The 26508-nt window shown below is 38.6% G+C and overlaps 1 protein-coding gene across 1 annotated transcript in view; it reads right to left on the bottom strand.

Annotated features, from left to right (window-relative positions):
- EIF4G3 (eukaryotic translation initiation factor 4 gamma, 3) overlaps positions 1–26508 on the bottom strand; it is a 127142-nt gene that overhangs the window by 54003 nt on the left and 46631 nt on the right. Inside the window, exons 9-15 of the mRNA XM_006862404.1 lie at positions 16373–16519; positions 15392–15628; positions 14262–14366; positions 9631–9763; positions 6162–6256; positions 2808–2901; positions 981–1098 (exon numbers count right to left, since the gene is read on the bottom strand). Coding sequence (XP_006862466.1) covers positions 981–1098; positions 2808–2901; positions 6162–6256; positions 9631–9763; positions 14262–14366; positions 15392–15628; positions 16373–16519 — 929 coding nt within the window. The remainder of the gene's footprint in view (positions 1–980; positions 1099–2807; positions 2902–6161; positions 6257–9630; positions 9764–14261; positions 14367–15391; positions 15629–16372; positions 16520–26508) is intronic.

Raw genomic sequence — 26508 nt, 5'->3', positions numbered from 1 at the left:
TGTAAAAATAAAAGGTTTTCTTGGTAAAAGAAGCTATCTATGATGGTTACGGGGGGGTGAGCGGGGGGAAGCGGGGAGGGAGACTTATTCACAGGCTAGAGGACAGACACATAGTGAACATGGGTGAGAGGGCAGGCAATGCACAAGAGGGTGGTTGTCGAGGATGGATGGGGGTAGCGGGCGACAGACAGAGGAGTGTAAGAGTAAAAGTGAATAGACGTAAATATTGTTAATCATTGGTACAAGGGGGGGGTTGCAATTATGGAATGAAGCAAAGTATATGACTTATAGAATGTGAAGCTGATGATCTGCTCTGTAAACCTTCACTCAATTCATAATAAAAGGTTAAAAAAAAGAAACTGCAGCTCTGAAAGTTCTTACATCAAAAATGTTCTTTTTTGTAACTGTGCCATGGGTCCTCATTCTCTGTAAATCAGCCAACAGACTTGACTGCATCAATACAACAAAAACACTAGTAGAAAGACAGTAGATACAGAGACTAATGAATAATACTAACAGATAATCTTAAATCTAACTTGAAGAACACTGTCACAGGAAAGCTACGGGATGGCTAACATGTTAATTCACAAGATGGCTCCTCTAGAGGACCCTGGGGCATTTAGCTTGGAGGGACCTATGTGTTCCTCCTCTAGGCTCCTTGGGTGGACCTGGCTTTGTTAAGGAGCAAAGTGGTAGGAATCTGCTAGGTAAGCTGCCCCTCCCTTCTACTTCATATCAAATCCACTGCTGAATTATGTTCCACTTTTGGAGCATTATAGACTGTGAACAGTAACGAAGGGGTTAGGGGGATAAAATGAAACCTGACTCAGGAGAGGGAAGATGACTGCAGATGCTTTCCAGCCACAAGGATTGTCATTATTACCTGGGAGGGTAGGTACATGTGTGAGACAGAAAAACATGAGGCAGACACACTGACAGGAAGGAAAGCCTTGAGTAATCATAAAAATCAGGCTTCTCACCTGGTTAAAGTCCTTCTGGAATCAAACTCCAAAGGTGTGGAAGATGTGGATCCTGAGGGTGCTGGGGGTTGCAGAGCAGAAAATCTGTTTAAACTGGAAGCACTTGACCGTAAGGCATCTACAAGAGTTCAAGATTCAGAAAAAAATACAAATCACAGGGCTAAAATACAGATTCTCATTCATCTGCCTTCTTGGGGCGGGGACCGAGGTTTGAATTTCTAATAAGCTCCAAGGTGATACCCCAGCCGTGCGCCACAAACCATACTCTGAGAAGCAAGGTGTTAGAAGGAATTTGTATATAAAAGTTAGTTTAGGAATCTCCACTCATTACAACCACTTGCTTCTTTCAAAACAATTCATTTATCCTGGTTAGTGCATAGCGTTGTTGTTGTTACGTGCTGTTGAGTTGGTTCCAACTGAAAGCAACTCTATATAGGGTTTCCAAGGAGCACTTGGTGGGTTTGAACTGCTGAACTTATGGCTTAAAGTTCAGTGATGATCCTACAGCACCACACTAGGAATCCAGTGCATAGGGTAGGAGTGGTAAATTGGGGAGAAGGAAGGCGAGAAACAGGGATACAAGCAAAAACAAAACAAAATATTGCACTTTGAGAAATATACTCTATGCTATGATCCGTAGCATAGTGGTTACAAATCGGGCTGTGAACCTCAGGTTCAGCAGTTCGAAACTACCAGCTGCTCCGTGGAAGAAAGATGAGGCTTTCTGCTCCCGTAAAGATTTACAGCCTCGGAAACCCTGTACAGGGTCACTAAGAATCGGAATCAACTCCACGGTACATCACAGCAACAACAACATGATCCCATTTATGTAAACTTATGTGTGTGCAATGAAGTGAACACAGTTACGTGTCCCCCAACATCTACGGTAAGTTTTGTGACATACGCTAGTCTGCGATTTGAATATTACGTGAACACCAAATAGGCAGTCCCAGAGTATGAACAAGTTCTGTTCCGAGGTCTAACTTTAAGTGAAACTTGTATATACGTTAGAACGTTTTGGTACGGATGCTATCTAATGTCAGTTAGTCAAACGTTTGTCTTAGCATACATTGTATCTTTTTAAGCATAAAAAAAGCATTAAGGAAACATTTCCAGATACACTAAAGTAATAATAATCATAAAATTTTGATATGTGAAAGTGATCATAACATTTTCAGATCTAAGGTCAAATGTCTGAAAATCCAACTTTTGAGAAAGATTTTGAAAAATATTTTAATTCAATTCTTTATTCCTTTATAACTTCCAAAAATTAAATTCTTCTGGGTATGAATATTATTTTTCTCAGCACAGTGCATTTCTTTTTCAAGTTTGGGGGGTCTCAGTAATTTCTTTAATTATACTGACAAGAGAAACCTAATAGTTTAAGTCTTAATTAAATAGATTAACAGAATTAAATTCTAAAAAAACATATTTAAAATATCTCAGGATTCTTACTGAGAAGGAGCTCTTCATATTTCAGGTTAGTCAAAGAGCTTTACCTACCCACTGCCACAGAACAGAATTTGACACATAGCAACTCTGAATAGGGCTTCTGAGGTTGTAAATCTTTATGGGAGCAGAAAGCCTCCTTGTTCTGCTTGGAAATGGCTGGGATGTTTGAATTGCTGACCTTGCAGTTAGCAGCCCAATGCATAACCCACTACATAACCAGGGCTCCTTACAGAGGGTTAAGAATGCCAATAAAAGTGTGGGGTGACGAAATCCTTTCTTAAAAGTTATTATGAATGACTGTGTGACTTGCCTTGTGAGGTGGATGGATGCTAACAGACCATATTCAAGTTATCCTGATGGTAACTCCATACTTACCAGTCTCACTTGCCTTTGCCCCACCACTGCTGCCTTTCCCCCAGCTTCCCAGCTGTGCTTTAGGTACCAGCTGAATTTTATCATCAATTGTGGGCTGTAACACAAATGACCAAAAGTCAATTATAGGGTATATTTAAAAATGACAGCTTTTTTATTTCAATGCAAGAGAATCTGAAGTACTTCCTTGGAATCTAGGCTCCAAAAACCACAGGTCTTCCAATTTAAGATGATGTGCTAGTGTGCTAAATGTAAGCAGTTTTTAATGAGTCCCCTTATACACTAATGCCCAGTGATTTCAAAAGGAAAAAGAATACAGAGGCATACCTAGGATATATTGCAGGTTTAGTTCCAGAACACCATAATAAAGCAAATAGTGCAGTTAACTGAATCACGACTTTTTTTTTTTTATTTCCTAGTAAGTACACTATACTGTAGTCTATTATGTGTGCAACAGCATTATGAAGATGTATGAAATATAGTGAGAATTACTAAAATGTGACACAGAGACAAGATGAGAACAGATACTGCTGAGAAAATGGTGCCAAGAGACTTGCTTGATGCAGACGGTTGCCATAAACCTTAAATTTGTAAAAAACACACCAGTATCTGCAAGGCACAATAAAGCGAAGTGCAATATAATAAGGTAGGCCTATACAGTTATACTAAAGTAGCTCATGAACTTCTTCATGTGATTGTCAGAAATCAAGCAGACAGAAACAGGGCAATATACAAAAAACTGGCATTTCAGCAAAGCTTAATACTGACTGGCACTGGGTGGGCGGGAGGCGGGAGAATGAAGATTTAAAAATGACAATAAGGAGTTTCTGTTACAGAGTTTCTGTTTGGAACTAGATAGCGGGTACTGGTGTCAAACATTGTGAATATACTACACTGTACACTTCCAAAAGGTTAAAATAGCAAATTTTATGTCATATAATATTTTAACACACACACAGAAATATAAGGAGAGAAGAAGATAGGAAAACACTAGCCATGAAAGCTCAACGAGTGAAGTTTCCTGATCTCTTTCATATTTAACCCTTCAATCACAACTCTGATATAGAAGAATTGCCTTATAATAAACAGCATTATAAAGCACAGTTGCCTTGCTATGTAGGAATCTCTACCATTTAATAATGAATTTGTTTAATGGTTTGAACTTCTTCTAGGTTATTTATATAAAATACTTATAGTTATCTGAATACACCAGCTTCTTAATAAATGATTTATGTACTTTTCAAAATAATAAGGTAATGTTGGAGGCATAATACAAAGATTATTCTTTTACCAGTGTCCATGCACAGAACTATAACAAAATATTAACAACACAAATGTTATTTATAAATAGTGATGTTATTTTCAAGATACAGGGGCTGATGTTGGAGGAGTTCTTTAAACATAAGGTTTTGATTAAAATGGTCTCTTTCTGGGAATGAACGGGGGTTGGGGTGTGAGGGGTTGGGAATTGAGTTCTACTCAACAAAGAGAATTCCTGGTCAGTGACAAAATCAACCGGAAGAGTTTGTAACAGGAAACTAGAAGAGAGCAGGGTTCTAACTAGTCACCAAGAAAGATCCACAGGAGGTATGCTCTTGAAGCAACGCTCTGACGAAACCATGAAGATTTAAATGACGTAACTCACCTGTTTTCCAATATTCTCAAATTATTATTATTTTTTGACCCATTATCGTCTTCCAGTTGATTATTTTCACTTTAGCTTTAAATGCTTAACCTACTGGCAGGTTGCCAATTTTCAGAAATATGGAAAATGTGTTGCAAGTAAAGATCAAACTAGACTTGCAAATGATTTATTTGCAAAACCTAATGGATTGTAGCAGTTTCCACTGCACAAAACTGAATTCAATATTTTTACATTCTCCAAAGTTATTCACCCAACTCACAGTCATTAACTTCTGCCAAAAATATCTGCCAGGAGAAAATTCTTTCTTCTTACTGCCCATGGATTCTCAAGAGTGGAAAGTAGACAATATTAAATATTTATTATAAAATGATTTTAAGTAGGTCCTTTGCCATTTCTTCTAGGCCGTGCATAAGGCAAACCCATTAATTCCTTTCATGATTAGACTTAAACAGGTAACTGCTTCTTTCCCCACAATTAAGTATAAAAGTTTGCAATTGACTAAGAAGACAAAAGGATCGTTGTTATAATTTCTCTCATGTTAAATATTGAATAATGCTAAGAATTAACATGGAATGCTGGTGTGGTGCTGTGGGATAAGGCACTGGAACGCAAGGTTGATTTGAACCACAAGGTTGGCGGTTCAATCTCACCAGTTGTTCCTTGGAAACCCTGTGTAGGGTTGCTATGATTCGGAACTGACTCGACTCGAGGGCACTTAACAACAGAAATTAATATTCCTCATTAGTTACTTTCTCTTTAGTAAGCCTTCAAAAAAAAAAGGGCTAATGCCAAGAAAACTATATCAATAGTGACCTGCAAAAATGTACCTGCAGAAGTAAAAAGAAGAGGGAAAAGAAAAAGAAAAAAAAAAAAGTATGCTCATACAATTTGATGAACTTGACCCACACCTATGGAAGCAGTAGCTCAAAAGAGGGAGCGGGCCCTTGCAGCAAGAATCATTCCCACCCCCTCCTACACACAGAGTGGACAGGGATGGGCAACTTGGACATTGGCTACCCAAAAAGGGGGGTGGGGGGCTACAAAGGCAAGAAGTGACTGGCTTACAAGCTTTCAAGAGGGAACCTAGATCCAGAGGGCCTGGAGAAAGGTAGAATCTCCAGTGAGTAGTATTCAATCTGTCTAGGTGGCGCTGATGCAATGAAATCCAGATAGGTGTCTTGTGATACAATAGTGAATAATTGTTATCAGGACTGACTGTGAGGGTTGGAAATGTAAAGGTAGACATTTTATAGCAAGGAGGGGAGTGATTAACTTTTCAGTCTAGGAGCGGAGGTCCCTGGGACTGTCAAGGGAGAGGAGCAGAGAGCGGAACCCTACCCAGAGAAGCAATGATGCCTGAAATGGAGCCAAAGATGATGATGTGGAGCGATGGAGCAGCTGGAGATTTTAGATCCAGAGAGGGAGAGCCACTGTGTGCTGAAGACCTGAGGGACACGGGGGAAGGATTGCATGGAGGGGATTGTAACCATGGCAATGTGACGATATACAATAGAATGAATGTAAAAGTAATATTCTCCCATGTAAACTATCACATAATTCACAATAAATCATTAAAAAAAAAAAAAAAGTACCTGCATCAAAAACCAATCCTCCATAAAAGAAACAATGTGAGAATCTTAGATGAATAAGAAATAACTTTGAGACTCAGGCTTTGGGATTGCTGTAAATTATTTTTTCAATGTCATACTCACCTTAGTGATTTTCAGGAATTTTGAGGGGTCCAGTACCCGACTGTTCTTGGCCCCTTGCACAGTGTTCCAGCCCCCTTCGTCCACTCTCTGGACACCTGCAGGAAGAAGAGAGTGTGCTATAGTCATTTTCTCAAGTCAGTTTAGAACTGAAAGAGCAAGCAGCATTTTCAACTCAAGTGAAAAAAGACCAAGAGAGCTGTTTTGGCACTGCTATAGTCTAACATTTGATGCTTTTGAGTTGTGGTGTTGGAGAATACTTAGTGCCATGGGCTGCCAAAAGAACCAATAGATCTTGGAAGAAGTGCAGCCAGAGTGCTCCTTGGAGGCCAAGATGGCCAAACTTGCCTTATTTTTTCTCTATGGAACACCTCTATCTGACAGTTTCACTTAAATGATTATTTGATGGGTTTTGCCATCAGTAACATGTACAGGGCCTTGGTCTCTCCTATTAAGTGAAAGGCATTCAACAAATATTTGTTGTATAAATAAACAAAAGAGCACTAAACTTTTCTAATCTTCATATACTTCTGGATTTTCTTTGTGCTAGTTAATTTGTGGAGTTCTGGTGTGGCACTGTAGGATAAGCACTTGACTGCAAAGGAACCGCAAGGTTGGCAGTTCAAACTCATCAGCTGCTCCTCAGGAAACCTATACAGGGTCGCTATGAGTCAGAACCGACTCAACAGCACTTAGCCACAACAAGAAGTCAATCTGTAGTGCTGCAGGATAAGTTCTGGACTACCAATCACAAGACCGCCAGTTCAAATTCACCAGCTGCTCCTCAGAAAAGACTTGAGGGCACTTAACAATCAAAATGACTAATCATGAATTCTTTTTCTTGTGACACTTACATTCTACTTCTCTTTTCACTTGCTTTTTATGTGTGACTCCTTAAAGAGTTTATTTCTTCCCTTTAGCTTCCTGTGGATATCCTCCATGAATCTGATTTTCATTTCCTTTTTTTTCTCAGTCTTGTCATTAGGTGCTGTCGAGTCGTTTCTGACTCATAGCGACCCTGAATAGGGTTTCTGAGCAGCAGTTGGTGGATTTGAACCACTGACCTTGATGTTCAAATCAATCTTGAGGTCCAGTGCTTATACTATGGCGTCATAACTCTCTTATTTTAGTTCAACAATAAAAGTCATTACCTAAAAGGCACTGTGGTGAGGAAGGTGAGTTAAATATTGCGTCCTATGAAACTGAAAAGGAGCTCTGGTAGCATAGTGGTTACGAATTGGGCTGCAAACCTGAAGGTCAGCAGTTCAAAACTGCCAGCTACTCTGTGAGAGAAAGATGAGGCTTTTTGCTCCTGTAAAGACTTACAGCCTTGGAAACCCTGTACAGGGTCGCTATGGCTCAGAATCTACTCGATAGCACTTACCAACAATAATAACGTGAAACTGAAAAGTACTTTCTTCCCTACAGGATTTGTCTCTCATAACAACTTCACTAGAAGTTCTACTGTGTCAGTGACAAGCAATACAAAGAGACAGCAGCTGTTGAGTTGCCTCCAATTTATGGCAAACTATGTAACAACAGATTGAATGCTATCTGGTCCTATATCAGCCACGTTTGCTGGCATGTCTGAGTCCATCATTATGGCTACTGTGCGTATCTGTCCTATCAAGGGTCTCCCTCACCCTTGCTGGTCCTCTGCTTCACCAAATATGATGTCCACCTTCAGAGGTTGATTTTTCCTGTGGAGTTCTCCAGAGCAAACAAATTGGTCAATATTCTGTTATAATGCATAAGGTTTTTATTGATTCACAAGCTAATTTTCTGAAACAGATTAAGGATTTCTTCCTAGTCTGTCATAGTCTGGAAGTTCTGTTGAAAGCTGTCTACCATGGCTGATCCAGGTGGTATTTGATATACAAGTAGCATGGTTTCCAGATCACAGCAAATAGTAATAATCATTAGGTGATAAATTGAGCATATACTAAGTGTGCGAGGCTCTGCTAAATGCTTTACAGTCATATGACCTCATTAGGTCACGTCCGCCTCACATAGATCCTTCATTCTACAGAATGAGTGATTTATGTAAGGGCTGTACACTTAGAAGTAGAGGAGCTAAAGCTCAAACCCAGACACTTTGGCTCCACAGTATATGCTCTCAACCCTCACAGTATATGGCCAAACCAAATCCCAGATCACTTAACTCTACAGTTGAAGCCCTGTGGACATCTAAAAATGAACAGGCTCAAAGGAAAAATGATCAATTCCCTTCTGAAAAAAAAATTCCTTTCAACATTCCTAGCCTTTTCAATGGACTCTAGGTGTGGCACTGTAGGATAAGAACTGGACTGCGAACCACAAGGTCCACAGTTCAAAGCCACTTGATGGCAATTAACAACAACAATGTCTTCTCATGGATTATTATTTTCTCAGGTGGAAAATGCCTTTTATTTCATCTTTTATAGTTCTTGTATTGGTTTCTTCATTTCTGCTTTTTATTACTATCAACTCTCACCTAGAATTTCTCAATAGAAACATTGCTGAAGTTAGGGCACCTCTTTAATTCATAAAACGAAAATCAATTGGATTTTATTTATATACAAGGGAGATTCACTTTGAATCCCCTTTGTACCTCAGCATAAGGAGCCCTGGTGGAGCAATGATAAAGCACTCGGCTGCTAATTGAAAGGTTTGTGGTTTGAACCCACAGCAGCTCCATGGGAGAAAGACTTGGTGATCTGTTCCTATAAAGGTTACAGTCTAGAAAACCCTATGGGACACTTCTGTCACTTGGGGTTGCTATGAGTCAAAATTGAATTTGTGGCACCTAACAACAACAAAGCATGACATTATTCCTTTACTCAAAAACTTAAAATTGCTCCTTAATGTTTATTAGCTCAAGTCAAAAGTTCTTAATCTGGCCCCATACTTACATTTCGCTTTTCCTTCAGAACATTTAAAAGTTTGTTCTAATTATTTATTCCCTTTCACATGTTCATTTCAGTTTCATGACTAAAATTCTTCTTCCCTTTCAAAATACCAACTACCCTTCAACACAAAGTTCTAGCACCCTTTTCTTAAGTTGAGATTTCTTCCAGTTTTCTCTTTTCTCTAAATTTGACAATCTGTGCTGAGTAAATTTCATAACTGATAATATTTACATTTGTGTGACAAATATTCCCTGTATTAGTTTGGCATCCTAGATAGCCTAATAGCTTCTAAAGGGAGGAAACTATCTTTCACTGCTTTTTATATTTCTCATCAATATTGAGTATATAGAAGATGCTCAGTAAAGTCTTACTAATTACTGACTTTGAAACAGTTAAAGAAATTATGTTTAGTTCCAGATTCTCTATGTCAACTTGATCATGTCTCAGGGTGAAAATGCTTCATTTCTTCCTTTGGGCTATTCTTTTGGATCTCACTTGACAGTAAATAGAGTAAATAGAGAATTTTCACATCTGTCTTCCAAACTTCCAGGGTTCTTTAAAACCTGGTAGGCACTGTCTCTCACCTGGTCTTCTCTTCTCTTTTGTCATGAGCTGCTGGACCTTCCTTTGCTCTTCTTGTTCTTCTATTTTAGCCTCTTTGTGAATCTGTTCAATAGTCTTGGGGCCTTGATCAGCTCTCCGAGATACCCAATTACACTATGAAAATAGAAAAGAGAGTCAACAGCCAGATGGCAACAACTAAAAATAAAAATGATGATTTTTTTTCAGACCAGTATTTTATATTTTTCAATGCTAAAAATTACTAAATACTCTGGAACTATGGTAGTTTCTTGTACCTTTGCAGATTAGATTTAAGGAATTAAATTCTTCTCAAACTAATGTATATGGAGGAATCCAGTAGACAAGACATAAAAAGAACAGATAAATAAGTGACTGTCCTAATTTACTTTATTATTATTTTTTTATATGTGAAAAGAGGAGAGAAAAGACGAATCAAGACTATAAGGACTCCTTGGCTTTGCCTTGCCCACTCAGTTTCTACCCCACTCCTGGGTTCTAAATCAAGGTGATTCACACTTTTCTCCTGCCATGTCACAATTACGACATTCTACACCAAGTACCACACCACAAAACAACAAGCTGAGGACAGTGAGGATAAAACACAAAGTAATTTTACGCTTCCCTTTCCTTCCTAGCTTCAGGCTCAATATCTGATAACAATGAAAGTGCTTGAAGACATGGGTGAAGAGTCTATATTGATTTACGTTAGCTTAGAGGTAAGTACAATGCTCCACTCCTACTCATAAGGTTTTCACTGGCTAACCATTCAGAAGTAGGCCACCTCTCCATATTCCTAGTCTGTCTTAGTCTGGATGCTCTGCTAAAAAACTGTCCACAATGGGTGACCCTCCTGGTATTAACAATATTAGTGGCATAGCTCCCAGCATCACAACATGCCAGCCACCAGAATGACACACTGACAGACAAGATTATGAATAGCTCCAGAATACTGTCAGATACAGTGCTAGAAGAGGAGCCCCTCAGGTTGGAAGGCACTCACATAAGGACTGGGGACGAGCTGCTTCCTTAAAGTAGAGTTAACCATAATGATGCAAATGGAGTAAAACTTTCAGGATACAACTCAAAATGAAGGAAATAGTTTAAACATCCATTAATAATTGGAACCTGGAATGTAGGAAGTATGAATTTAGGAAAATTGGAAATTGTCAAAGTGAAATGGAACACATAAAGATTGATATCCTAAGTATGAGTGAACTGAAATGGACTGGAATTGGTCATTCTGATTCAGACAATCACATGGTTTACTATGACAGGAATGACAAATTCAAGAATAGTTTAGCATTCATCATCAAAAAGAAAATTTCAAGAGGTATCTTGAAGCACAAGGCCATCTGTGGTAGGGTAATAGCCATATGTCTACAAGGAAGACCAGTTAATAAATTTAAATTTACACACCAACTACTAAAGCCGGTGATGATGAAATTGAAGAATTCTACCAACTTCTTCAGTCTGAAATTAATCAAACATACAATTAAAATGTATTGATAATTACTCGTGATTGGAATGTGAAATTAGAAACAAAGAGGAAGGATCAATAGTTGGAAAATATGGCCTGGGAGATAGAAATGATGCTGAGATCGCATGACAGAATTTTTGCAAGATAAATGGCTTATTCACTGCAAACACTTTTTTTAAACAACATAAAAGGTGATTATACACATGGACTTTAACAGATGAAATACACAAGAATTTAATTGACTACATCTGTGGGCAGAGACTGTGGAAAAGTTCAATATCATAAGCCAAAAAAGGCCAGGGGCAGACTGTGGAACAGACCGTCAATTGCCCATATGCAAGTTCAGGCTGAAGCTGAAGAAAATTAAAACAAGTCCACAAAAGCCCAAAACATGACCTTGAATATATCCCACCTGAAGTTAGAGACCATTTGAAGAACAGATTTGATACATTCAACACTAACGACTAAAGACCAGAAGAGATGTGTGTGGGATGACATCAAGAACATCATACAGGAATAAAGCAAAATATCCTTAAAAAGGCAGGAAAGAAGGAAAATTCCAAAATGGATGTTAGAAGAGACTTTGACCCTTGCTCTGGAGTGTAGACATGTTAAAACAAGTAGAAGAAACGAGGCAGTCAAAGACTTGAATAAAAAATTTCAATGATCAGCTCAAGAACACAAAGTCAAGTATTATAAAGAAATGTGCAAAAGCTGGAGTTAAAAACCAAAAGGGAAGAACATGGTTAGCCATTTTTCAAGTTGAAAGAACCAAAGAAAAAATCAAGCCTTAACTTCAAATACTGAAGGATTTTATGGGCAAAATATTAGATATGCAGAAAGCATCAAAAGAAGATGGAAGGAACACACAGACCCATTGTACCAAAAATAAATGGTCAATGTTCAACCATTTCAAAAGGTAGCATATGATCAAGAACTGATCATACTGAAGGAAGAAGTCCAAGCTGTATTGAAGTCATTAGCGAAAAACAAGGCTCTGGGAATTGATGAAATACAAACTGAAATCTTTCAACAAACTAATGCAGCACTGGAGGCACTCATTCATCTATGTCACGAAATCTGGAAGACAGCTACCTGGCCAACTGATTGGAAGAGATCCATATTTGGGCCTGTTCCAAAGACAGGTGAACCAATGGTATGTGGGTATCAATGGATAATACCATTAATATCACATGCAAGTAAAGTTTTGTGAAAGATAATTAAAAACTGGGAAGTGCCAGAAAGTCAAGTCAGATTCAGAAGAGACTGCAGAACCAGCGATATTATTGCTGACATCAGATGGATCTTGGCTGAAAGCAGAAAATACCTGTGAAAGCAGAGAAAGATGTTTACCTGTGTGTTATTGACTATGCAAAGGCTTTTGACTGTGTCAATCATGACAAGCTACAGATAACACTGTGAAGAATGGGTATTTCAGAATACATAATTGTGCTCATGCGGAATCTGTACATAGATCAAGAGGCAGTCATTGGAACAAAACAAGAACATAGTGAATGGTTCAAAATCAGGAAAGGTGTGTACCAGGGTTGTATTCTTTCCCACACTTAATCTGTATGCTGAGCAATCTGAGAAGCTGAGTTATATGAAGAAAAATGTGGTGTCAAGATTGGAGGAAGACTCATTAATAAGCTGTGATAAGCAGATGATACAATCTTGCTTGCTGGAAACAAAGAGAACCTAAACTACTTATTGATGAAGACCTAAGGTTACAGCCTTCAGTATGTGTTGCACTTAAATGTACACAAAACAAAAATCCTCACAACCAGACCAATAAATAACATCAAGATAAATGGAAAAAAGACTGATGTTATCAAGACTTCATTTTGTTTGAACCACAATCAATACTCATGGAAGTAGCCATCAAGAAATCAATTGGCATACTACATTAGGCAAATCTGCTGCACAAGACCTCTATAAAGAATTCAAGAGCAATGATGTCTATTTGAGGACTCAGGGGCGCCTGACCCAAGCCATGGTATTTTCAACAGCCTCAAACTCATGTGAGCATTGAAGAACTGGTGCATTTGAGTTATGGTGCTGGAGAAGAATATTAAAAGTACCATGGGCTGTCAGAAGAACAAACAAATCTGTGCTGGAAGAAGTACAGCTAGATGCTCCTTAGAATCCAGGATGGCAACACTTTGTCTCTCATGCTTTGGACATGCTATCAGAACAAACTGTCCCTGGAGAAGGACATTACGCTTGGTAAAGTGGAAGGTCAGTGGAAAAGAGGAAGTTCCCCAATGAGATGGATTAGCACAGTGGCAGCAGCAATGGGCTCAAATGTAACAACAATTATGAGGATGGCGCAGGACCAGGCTGGGCAGTGTTTCGTTCTGTAATACATAGGGTCGATATGAATTGGAACCGACTCAAGGGCACCTAACAACAACAGAGGCAAGGATGGAAAACACATTTATAGCAGCATGCAAATTCTGACCAACTGGTACTGGCTTTGGTTATAAGAAGGATCCTGAGCCATCCTCAATGCTATCTGACCTGGGTGCAGGAAAGAGAAAAGAGGAGGCCAGTAATCACCTTTTCCAATGCAGAGTTGGCTATCGTATACTCCTAATAGCAGTTAGGCTAAGAAAAGAGAAAACAAGATGGTAGTAGTAAAAACTCAACCTGGTATGAGAAAAGAGGAAGAAAAAAGAAGCAGGATAGAGGGGTTATAGGAAACAACAGGAAACAAAACTTAACACCAACATTTCCTATTCGTTGGGCATGTCACATAATTACATAATTATCTGACTGAATCAATATAACAAATCTCAAGGTAGGCAATAACCTGAGAGATTAAAAACATAAGGCTAGGAGAAATTAAATGTATTCATTATGAAGAAGAGGTTCTCTGATTTACTTAGAATTAGCTTATAATGATTAAACTTAATTGACAAAAGTTTGAATTCACAATGGATGATTTTAAAACTGCAATGTGGTTTGATAATCAGGGTGCAGAGAATAAACAGGAAACAGTCAGGGATATACCATACAACGTTGTTCTCCCATGGAAGTTTGCCTATTTGAGGTCTGACAGTTCTGAAGCAAAAGCACTTAAATTCTTACAGATGTAAATACTGGAATCCCTTCCTCAGACCAATTCCTTAAAAGGAATGATATTTTTCTACTTACCAGCCTTAGGTCTATTACATCCTGAAGCATGAAACGAATTCTAGATGACGTTTTTCTTTCTTTCACAATTTTCTCCATCTGATTAAAATACTGGTCCATACGAGGCTACAAGAGACAAACATTAGTATTTCTGGCTGAGGAATTCAAATATAATTTTACTATGTAGAAATTTTAAATGGCCTAGGAAAAACAATTTCTAGCCAAAAGGTAATGTGGCATAATTTTTAAATGATCATATTATGCTCCAAAATGTAGACTACATTTTCCAGATTCCCTGGCAGTTGACGGTGGTCAGGGTTTGGGCTGACAGAATTTAAGTGGAGATGTCCTATGGCAGCTCCCTGGAACGTTCTGTCAGACAGAAATGGCTCTGTCCTTTGCACTGCTGTTGTTAAGGGTAAGGACAATTTTAGTGATGGTAGAATATTATGCTGGAAGGATCTGGATTCTCCATTTCTGAGTCATCATAATTATTTCAGACCTCTGAGCCACCAGAACAACCTTAAGACTTCTTATCACCAAACTTTTGCTTACATCAACTAAAGAAAAATTACTTCAGTCTTGTATAGTTACTGCTACTGGGGTTTTCTGTCAGAGTCAAACATAAAACCAGATGATTTAGATGTTATGGAACATTCCTGACATTTCTTTGAAACGTTTCTAATGTCTCCAACTCTTCTTTGGATATCATCACGTTATGTTTGAATTAAAATCTATTAAATAATGTATTACGTTATAGTTTGATAACTATTTCATTAACTGAAACATAAACTTCTTAAGGAAGCTACTGGGTCTTCTTCATTTCTGCATCACCCTCAGGCTTGGAGCACTTTTCTCCCCTTACTTCTGCCCACAGTTTGGCCGTTCATTTCACAAATGATCAGTGAAATGAAGAAAACTGATGAGAGACACCTAACTGGAACAGCCCACAAACTGGCTTTTATAATTTGGGACCCCTTCCTCACCTCTGACTTTAATGAAATGTGTAAGAAGCATTATGGCCAAACACTGACAAGGAGATAAGCAACAAAAAAAGAACAAGAAACAGGCTAGAGTGATGGGTCATGATGGAACTCTTGTGGATCCTCCTGAGAGCCCTGCCGAAAGTCTGGGAGATGATGGAGTTTTACCTTTGCTTTCTCAAAATCCAGGTCTTTGCCAATGGTAGTGAGTAGGCGACACAGGCACTCCAGGGATTCTTCATCATGGTTTTTTAGTAGCTTCACCACACAGTCATGCATGATGGCCTCAGTCAGCATTTTGAGTTTAAAGAGCTCTCCAATAAACTTGATGTTACCGATGGATCTCCTCCGGGCTTTGTCCTTAGCTTCTTCCAGTTCGTCGTGAAGCCTTGTCCTTTCCTCTGGCTATTGTGTAAGGGAGAAAAACAGGATCAGGATCACGAAGGCTATATTGCACAATAGATGTTAAGAACATACAATTAGATTTATGGTCTCTACCCTTTACAGGGGTCCTAGTGCAGGTAAAGTACTGGATGGCTACCTTCATGTTGGCAGTTCAAACCCACCACCTGCTCCTTGGGAACCCTATACAAGATTGAATATAGGTTGGAACTGACTTGATGGCACACAGTAATCCTTTCTAGGGGTCAGAGGCCCCCTTTGAGAATCTAGAAATTATGAACTACATCTAAAAGTTTGCATCCATTTAAGACATTTCTAGAGCTCAGCAACCTCTTTGAAATCTAGGTTTCTAAATCCCTAGCTTACAGGGTTTTGAGTTGCTCTAAAAGGAATGATGCATCCCCTAAATATCGATATAGTATCTCCCAATAAAAACAAGGAGTTCTGGTAGTGCAGTGGTTACGAATCAGGTTGCTAATCTCAGATCAACAGTTGGAAACTACCAAGGGTTCCACGGGAGAAAGAGGAGGTTTTCTGCTCCTGTAAAGATTTATAGCCTCAGAAACCCAGTACAAGGTCACTATGAGTAGGTACTGACTTGATGGCATTTAACAACAACAACACACAAAATCAAAGTCTATAGGCCTCTCTTTAGTAGTATGGATGACTGTAGCGGGCTGGCTTCATAAAACTTCTACTTGATAGCACTTACACACATAAGCAGTGTCGTCCTGTGACAATACTTACGGCACTGGCAGCCTCAAGTTCTTTCTGCTTCTTCTCAAAGACATCATCATCTGCTTTATCTTTTTCAAACTCCTTTTGGCAACGGTTCAGTAGCAGCTTTCGAAAATTCACTGTGTTACCAGGCTTGTCTGCCATGGGCACCTTCAGCTGCATCCAGATGGGAAAATGCAAAAGCAGAAACATTACTTAAAGACATTAAAATGTTCTTTCTCAAAATATCTGTTTTCTTTATTGTGCATAATAATGCTGACTGAACCACAGGAAAGCATTCTACAAGAGGTATACAACTGGCTTTAAGGTAATTCATAATTCAATGGCAAGATTGGTCTTGAACCTTAGCCAGAAATGGTACATATTTCTTCTATATAAACGTACTGTATTTGTTATGGTCATTCCACTTTGAAATTCATGTGACATCATTTTGACCATGCTGCTGCTTTTTTTTTTTTTTTTTAACTCGGTAGGGTTATTTTATTACTTTTGCTTTTTCTTACTACCATTGTAAGCAATTAAAGAAATAAGTAGAAATGGTGTCAGGCAAGGGAGAATTTCATGGCCATTAGACAACTGTTATGAGATCTTTATTTTAGATAAAAAGCAGACAGAGGGACATTTGAGGATTTCCTGAGATATCTTTTCCTCAGGGAAATGCTAGAATGCTGTAATGCACCTTGACTATCAATAACTATGTTTACTGACTATTTCTTATGTGTCAAATATCCCCACAAAAAACAAAACACTAGTGCTCCAGATGTTCAGTTGAATCAATGGCTCACTGCAGGTACATTCTTTTGATATACAGACAGACTCAGAATATCAGGGTGAGAACACTTGAAGGCAAGACGCCTACCAACTAGTTTCCCTACCAAATCCAGTAATGATTACTTTCTAGCATGCAATAGCCTGTATCTTCAAGGCTACTTAGAACCAATACCAAGACATTAAATAAATACCTCCCTGAACACAGTTTTGAGTAACTGTTGTGTAACATGACAAATTTCTTTTTACCAAGCGGCACCCAAAGTTCTGAAATGTACACAAGGTCTTTGCTTAATGGGACAAATGGGAAACTAGGTTTCACTGCATTTAATATTTTAGTTAATATTTTAGTAGGTTGCACACTACTATTTTGAACTATGTATGTTTTACATTTCAACATATAAAAAACAAAAATCCTCACAACTTGACCAATAAACAACATCTTGATAAACGGTGAAAATAGTGAAGTCATCACGGATTTTGCAATGAATGGCACTTAACCATTTCTCCCATAGCACTCTCTATTCAGCAGGGTTCACTGCAATGACCACACAGACAACTTAAGACACAATATATACAGTTATGGAATTTATTAGGGAAGCTAACAGGTTACAATTCAGGGTCAGAAATGTTCAGGACACAGTTCTTCAAGTCAGGACACAGCCTCAACACTCAACCATCCTCACAGGCAGGTCTTGCTCTGCTCTGTCAACATTACAAAGCTCTGTTAGGGCTGCTGATAAATGTCCACAGGGTACCCAACTTCATTGTAAGCTTCAGTCTGAAAGCACTCAGTTCTAGTTCCATGGACCAGCAAACTTAGCCACCCCCTCAATTAAGTGCCTGGAGGCACCTCATTCTGTAAGCAACCTGCCTGCTGTAAGTCACTCAGCTTTACTCCGTTGACTGGGAAGCCTACTGCTTGGTCTCTTGCTCTGGTTCTTGGTTCTACTGCTGTGGCTGCTGCTCCTCTGTCACTCTTTCACAGTGTCACAGCTTTCTGTTCCTGGGTTGAGGAGGTTCAATGTGCAGGGATCTCTGGATCCAGGGACTCATTCTACTCCTGACTCTTCTTTGATGGTGGTAGTGAGATCCCCCCCTTCTGCTTCTGAGATGACTCATTTTAAACCCACCATAGTGTTTCAAGTTTTTACAATCACAATTAACTCTGTTAACAATTACAACTGAATCATATCCTCCTGTCAGCATCTTCTCCCACCTTTTCTTACCCATCAGGAGGAGGTTATTTGAGGGGAGTTACAAAGACTGTGGGTAGAATAGTCACATGAAGTAATTCATTGCATTGCAGATTTCATTTGACTTGGATCCACAATTAATGCCCTTGGGAGCAGCAGTCAAGAAATCAAGCACAGTATTGCACTAGACAATCTGTTGCAAAAGATTTTTTTAAAGTGTTCAAAAGCAAAGCTGTCACTTTTAGGACAAAGGTGTGCCTGACCTATTTACAGTATTTTCAATTACTCCATATGCATGTGAAAGCTACACAATGAAAAGGAAGGTTTCTAAATTATGGTGGTGGTGAAGAATATGGAATATACAATCAACTGCCAGAAGAGTGAGCAAATATCTTGGAAGTAGTACAACCAGAATGCTCCTTAGAAGTGAGTATGGTAAGAACTTAGTCTCACATACTTTGGACATCTTACCAGAAGGGACCTGTCGCTGGAAAAGACATCATGCTTGGTAAAGCAGAGGGTCAGCAAAAGAGAAGAAGTGTCCCAATGAGATGGACTGACACAGTAGCTACAACAGTGGGCTCAAACAGAGCAATGATTTAAGGATGGCGCAGGACCAGGCAGCGTTTCATTGTGTTGTACACAGCACTGCTACCAGAACAGGCTCCAAAGCACCTAACAAGATTTTGCACTGATGGCACACTAATCTATGATCTATGAAAGACCACTTAACAAATCCAGTTCTAATCAACTAAGGGATAGTGTAACATTACACATTTCTTTTCTGTAGGAAATATTAACTTAGGAAGAGGGAAATATCAACAACTTTTAAAAAGAAAATCTGGCAACAACAAAGAAACTATAGATCATTTTTACCTAATATATGAACACACAAGAGTGCCCAAGAGTTTATCAGCCTTCAGAGACTGAAGTACTTCACAGAAGCAAAGGTTTTCAAAAGTAATAGTCAAGAGAAGATTCTATATTCTACTACATAAATTCTATATTCAACAACATAGGACAATGAACACCTACCTAATAGTGCACTGATAAAAAAAAATGCAAAATAAAACCAACAAGTATACCCAACAAACAGAATGTCATATAAGAGAGCACCTACATAGCATCAGGTTCCATAACAAACCAAAGCTTCTATTCATCAGCAGTTGCAGTCAATCTGCTTCTTTGCAGCAATAGGAATGAAAACTGTCAGCAAAAAGTCCTATGCAGCTTTACGGAATATTCACCAACTATATTAACACTAAGAACATAACTGAGAGATCAAAACAGTCTGTGCCACAATCAATTAGCCCTAAAGAACGTTTCCTGCAATACGGATGCATAGAAAATGGGGGGACTGTCAGCAACAATATGAAAATCCAAGTTACAGTCATATACTGATAGAAACCAGAGTTTATATGAATCTTTGTTTTTTAAAGGTCAGAAAGAAAAATGTAATTTGTGATGATAAGATCTAGCTTTTGCACCTTTTGTGTATATATTTAAAGAATTAGGTTAAGGCTCAGAAGATTTACTTACATGTTCTATAAATAACATCAATTCTTTTAACTCAAGTTTCAGTGTCATCATTTAAGATAAGAGGGGGAACAATACCTGTGTTTAACTTGGAAGGTAGGTTTTTACATCCAGTGAAAGAATATTTGGTACCAACTGAGAGGGAAGAAGTTTTCATCCTGTCCCCTCTGTATGCAGGGTTGATAGGGATGGGCAACTTAGACACTGGCTACCTAAAAACAGAGAGGCTATAAAGGCACGAAGAAGTCCAAGGTGCATTGAAGGAACTGGCAAAGAATAAGGCACCAGGAATTGATGAGGTAACAATGGAAATCTTTCAAGAAAGTGAGGCACTGTTGGAGGCACTCACTCCTCTATGCCAAGAAATTTGGAAGCCAACTATCTGGCCAACTGATTGGAAGAGTTCCGTATTTGTGCCCATTCCAAAGAAAGGTGACCCAACGGAATATGGAAATCATCGTACAATATCTTTGATATCCCACACAAGTAAAGTTTCACGAAAGGTAACAAAGGAACAGCTGCAAGCATACATTGACAGGGAACTTCCAGAAATTCAAGTTGGATTTAGAAGAGGACGTGGTACAAGGAATATCACTGCTGACGTCCGATGGATTTTGGCTGAAAGCAGAGAATACCAGAAAGATGTTTACCTGTACTTTACTGACTACACAAAGGTTTTCAATTGTGTGGATTGTGACAAGCTATGGACAACATTGTGAAGTATGAGTATTCCGGAACACTTAATTGTGCTCATGAGGAATCTGTACATGGACCAAAAGGCAATTGTTTGAACAGAACATGGGAACACTGAATGGTTTAAAATTAAGAAAGGTGTGCAACACCTTTAATACGTATTATTTCACTATACTTATTCAACCTGTATGCTGAGCAAATTATCTGAGAAGCTGGGTTATATGAAGAAAATGAGGCATCAGGATTGGAGGAAGATTCATTAACAAACAGCCTGCGATATGCAGATGATACAACCTTGCTTGCTGAAAGTGAAGAGGACTTAAAATCCTTATTGATGAAGATCAAAGACCACAGCCTTTGGAAGGGATTGCATCTCCATGTAAAAAAAAAACAAAGATCATCACCATTGGACCAATAAACATCCTTATCAGTGGAGAAAAGATTGAAGTTGTCAAGGACTTCATTCTTCTTGGATCAACCATTCACACTCAAGGAAGCAGCAGTCAAGAAGAAAAATAAAGAATGTATTGCAGTAGGCAAATCTGCTGCACAAGACTTTTTAAAGTGTAGCAGAGCAAAGATGTCAGCTTGAGAACTAAGGTGCACCTGACCCAAGCCATGGTATTTTCAATAACCTCATATGCATGAAAAAGCTGGACAGTGAATAAGGAAGACCGTAAAAGAATTGACACATTCGAGTTATGGCATTGTTGGAGGAGAATATTGAAAGTGCCATGGGCTGCCAACAGATCTGTGTTGGCAGAAGTGCAGCCAGAGTGCTCCTTGGAGACCATGATGGCCAAAGTTCGTCTCTCATATTTTGGGTATATTGTCAGGAGGGACCCGTCACTGGAGAAGGATATCATGTTTGGTAAGGTGGAGGGTCAGAGAAAAAAAGGAAGATCCCCAGTGAGATGGATTGGCAAAGTGGCAGCATCGATGGGCTCAAGCGTGGCAATAATTGTGAATTTGGCCCAGGACCAGGCAGTGTTTCGTTCTGTTGTGTATAGGGTCGCTATGAGTCGGTACTAACTCGATGGCACCTAACAACAATAACAACAAAGGCATGAAGTGACTGGCTTACAAGTTTTCAAGAGGGAGTTTAGTTTTAGAGTATGTGGGAGAAGGTAGAATCCCCACTGAATAGTATTCAACTTGTCTAGACAGATCTGGTGAAAAGAGAAGGGGATAAGATTCTTACGACTTAATAGTGAGTAACTGTTAAGGTCGCTACGAGTCGGAACCGACTCCATGGTACTTAACAACAATTGTTAAGGAGCTCTGGTAGCGTAATGGTTATGAATCGGGCTCAGAACCTAAAGGTCAGCTGTTCAAAACTACCAGCTGTTTCATGGGAGAAAGATGAGGCTTTCTGCTCCTGTAAAGATTTACAGCCTCTGAAACCTTGTACAGGGTCGCTATTAGTCAGAACCGACTCCATGGCACATAACCACCACCAATTGTTATCATGGCAAATTGCAACTGTCACAACTATACAGGTAGAAGTTTTGTAACATAAAGGAGCAAGTATGCAATCTTACATTCCAGGAACAGAGGACCCTAGGACCATCAAGGGAGAGGAGCATGAGAGGAATGTGGGACCCTATCCAGAGAAACAGTGACACCAGTTATGGAGGCAGAGATGAGGACATGGAGATATAGAGTAGCTGAGGACTCTAGACTCATGGAATGAGAAAGGCTGCGTGCTGGCAGCCAGGAAGCAGGCTTGCAGAATGTGCCCTTTGGTTGCTTAAACGATTATATATTCCTGAGTGTTTTGATGTACATCTCCCCCCACACCCCAAAACAAAACAGAGGGAACAGAAACAAATATTTTTGAATGATGATGCACAGAGGGGATTGTAATCATTGCAGTGAAACAATGAGTGTAAAATCCATGTTCTCCCATGTAAATTATCACTCAATTCACAATAAAACCTTTCAAAAAAGAGTATTTGGTAGAAGCATTTTATAACTGCCGATGACAAGTGAGATGTATGCGGGTGTGCTGGGACACTGAAACGGAAAGATTACTGGAATCTGAATCACAAAATCTGGATTCAAATTACAGCTCGATAACTATGTGAACGTAAGAAAATCAGCGCACTGAGCCTCAGTAGCCCTCATCCGTAGAAGTGATACTTCAGATGATTGCAGTTTGAGGGACAATATAAAATTGCTGTTTAAACAAGAGCTTTGGAGACAGTGAATTCTAATTCTGCGATGTGAACTGGCCAAATTATTTAGTTTCATCAAACCTTCATTTCTTTCTAAAATGGAGATGATAATATTTCTTGGACTGCTGGATAGATTAAGAGACAGTCCAGGTAAAGGAAACCATGACTGGCACACAGTAAGGATCCCCAAAACAGAAGTAATACTCATATTATATTTATATAATTAATGTTATATTTAGACACCTGGAGCTGTATCTGACATGGCTATGAATAAAAATGAAGAATCTAAATTAGAATAATACAGTTATCAAAGAAAGTATGTAAGCAACATTAATTCATTAAGTAATAGGGAAAGAAACACAAAACATAAGCATTAGGAACAAACATATGATATCCAAAATGATGACCGGGGTAATTTCACAGGACAAAAACAAATGTGAACATACATCAATCAACCTTTTAGATATGTTCACATGAAAAGGTTAAAACAGAACAACCAGTAGACTAGCCACAGATTTGCAAGCACTCTATTTCTGAATGAATGAATGCTACACAGCCCACTAAAGACTTTATTTCCACAGTGATCTTGCTGTCCTCTGGGCATGGTTGGCGGGGCTGTGGAAATGGGCAAATGAGAACATATTGTTTGAGATTTGTTGATTCATGATCACTTTTGAACCTTAAGAAATAAATTCCAGCAAGATTATGACACTCTTAAATCAGCATGTGTTGGCGACTGGACAGTCTGGTATGGAGGTCTGCTGGAATTAGATAGTTGGAGCAGACCAGACCATAAAGAGTGGACAAGGTAGATGCTTGCAAATGTGATTAAGGATAGTTACCAAGAATAAAAGAAGATGTGCAGCATCATGAAAAAGACTTCTAGATAGCTATAACTTTCAATTAACAATAATCCGTCATCTAAACTAAGATAGATCAGTATTTCAAATGGCTTGTTTGGCAGATGGTTTCTTTTCTCAGAGAACAAAGGAGTCAGAATATTTTAATAAGGCTGCATGGTAAACTAGATTCACTAGCGAGTACCTACCTTCTACTTGTACACAGGAGTAGACTAACAGTACAACATAAGCACAATAAGATCTGTCCACACAGGTCAGCCAGCAATCTTGGATATGAATATTGAGTAGTAATTTTCTTCAAGCAGCAAGAACTCTATTACTTACATATTTGTTAGCAGTGAGGGTAGGTATTTCTCAATCCCAAAGGTAGAGAGCTCCCATCGAAGGTTGTCGGCTGCATGGCTCATAAAGAACTCCTAGTTATGATAGTCAAATGGGAGGTTAGAAAGAAGAAGGGTAAGTCTGGGCCTTTGCTCAGAATGCTCAGGATTCTCCATGCCACCTCAGAACATGAAGATGCTACTAGTAATCCAGGAGCCATTTTGCCCTTTGGGTCAGAGGCAGAATATATGAAACAACTAGTATAATGTAAGCAAGTGATTTTTATATAAAGTGAACAGGAATAAAGCAGTTGTCCTTGTTCTCTGGTTACATTCTATCCTCTTTTTCACTGACCTTCACTTTTCCAAGCGTAATATCCTTCTCTAGGCACATCTTCACCTGCATATGTAGCTACTGAAAATACTGTGACTTGGGTCAGGTGCACCTTAGTACTCAAACTGGTGTATTTGCTCTTCAACACTTTAAAGAGGTCTTGTGCAACAGATTTGCTTAATGAAATGTCACAGGATTTCTTGGCTGCTGCTTGCGTAAGTGTTTACAGTAGATACAACCAAAATGAAGTCTGATAATTTCAACCTTTCCTCCAGTTTTGTGATGTTACTTACTGGTCCAGTGGTGAAGAGCTTTGTTTTTTTTTACATTGAAGTGCAACCCATTATGAAGACTGTGGTCTTTGATCAAGCAATCCAAGCCCTACCCAGTTTAGTTTACCATTTCTTTTTGATACAGTGACTCTGTGTATTCCCTCCATCAACTTCTGATGCTTTCTGCATCATTCAATATGTTTTCCATAGAATTCTTCAACATTGCAAGTTCATGCATGACTTCTTTTTTCACTTTCTTCATCTTGAATAATGCTGAGCATGTTTTGTCCCTTTTGGTTTTCTAGGTCTTTGCACATTTCACGTAATACTTGATTTTGTCTTCTCGAGATGACCTCTGGAATTGTCAGCTCTTTTACTTCCTCATTTCTTCCATTTGCTTCAGTATCTCTATGCTAGAGACTTTCAAAGTCTCTTCTGACATCCATTTTGGTCTTTTCTTTCTTGTCTTCTTACTGATCTTATGCTTTCTTCCTGGGTAATGTTCTTGATACCATCCCACAACTCTTCTGGTCTTTGGTCTTCAGTGTCTAATGTATCAAATCTGTTCTTGAGATGAGCTCTAAATTCAGGTGGAATATATTCAAGGTCAAATTTTGGACTTATTTTAATTTTCTTCAGCTTCATACTGAATTTGCATATGAGCAATTGATGGCCTTGTTCCACCACTTGTAAGTTTGTATTACTTTTGTGGCTTGAGTGTTGCTGTGATGCCTGGAAGCTATGCTACCAATATTATAAATACCTGCAGGTATGGTAGACAATTTTCAGCTGAGCTTCCAGATTAAGATAGACTTGAAAGGAGGAGAAGCAAACTCCTTCTGAATGTTTAGGTACTGAAAACCTTATGAATAGTAGTGGAACACAGTAAGAAATCACAGGAATATTGAAACATGATGCATAGCACCAGAATACTGTCACATATAGTGCCAGAAGTTGAGCCACTCAGATTGGAAGACACTCAAAATATTATTTGGGAAGAGCTGCCTCCTCAAATTGATGCAAATGGAGTAGAGCTTTCAAGACCTTCACTTGCAGAAGCGGCACAACTCAAAATGATGAGAAGCAGCTGTAACATCCATTAATGATCAGAACATAGAATGTACAAAGTACAAATCTAGGAAAATTGTCAAAAATGAAATGGAACACATACAGATCAATATCCTAGGCATTAATGAACTGAAATGGACTGGTATTGGCCATTTTGAATCTGACAATCACATAGTTTTCTAAGCCGAGGATGACAAATTGAAGAGGAATGGCATCACATTCATTATTAAAAAGGACATTTCAATAACTATCTAAAAGTATAATGCCGTCTGTGATAGGATAATATACATCTGCCTACAAGGAAGAGTAGTTAATACAACTATTATTCAAATTTACATACCAATTTCTAAAGCCAGTGATGATAAAATTAAACAATTCTACTAATTTCTTCAGTTTGAAATTGATCAAACATGAATGTATTTATAATTATTGGTGATTAGAATGCAAAGTCTGGAAATGAAGAAGGGCAAGTTGTTGGAAAATATGGTCTTGGTGAAAGAAATTATGCTGGAGATAGCAAGATAGAAATTTGCAAGACCAGTGACTTAATCATTAAAAAAAATATATTTGCAATGAGTAAGTTGCTAATCTTGCAAAATTCTATCATGTGGTCTCTAGAATCCTTTCTATGACCAAGGTCATATTTATCTACTACTGAACCTTCCTCTTTGTTTTCAACTGTTGCATTCCCCTCACCAGTAATTATCAAGCATATAAAGGGTAGAAAATACTGGAGAAAACATTTATCACACAACTTTTTCAATTTTAACATTTTGCCAGATTACTTACTTTTTTTTTTAAATGTTTTTAAGTGGAATTTTTTTTTTCTTAAATGTTTTATTGTGAATTATGTGATAGTTTACATGGGAGAACATTAGTTTTACATTCATTCTATCGTGTATCATCTCATTGCCATGGTTA

This window comes from Chrysochloris asiatica, unplaced genomic scaffold (assembly GCF_000296735.1).
Source record: "Chrysochloris asiatica unplaced genomic scaffold, ChrAsi1.0 scaffold00047, whole genome shotgun sequence".
NCBI lineage: Eukaryota > Metazoa > Chordata > Mammalia > Afrosoricida > Chrysochloridae > Chrysochloris > Chrysochloris asiatica.
Note: the sequence above shows the minus strand (reverse complement) of the source record. Positions and strands in the feature narration are given on the sequence as shown.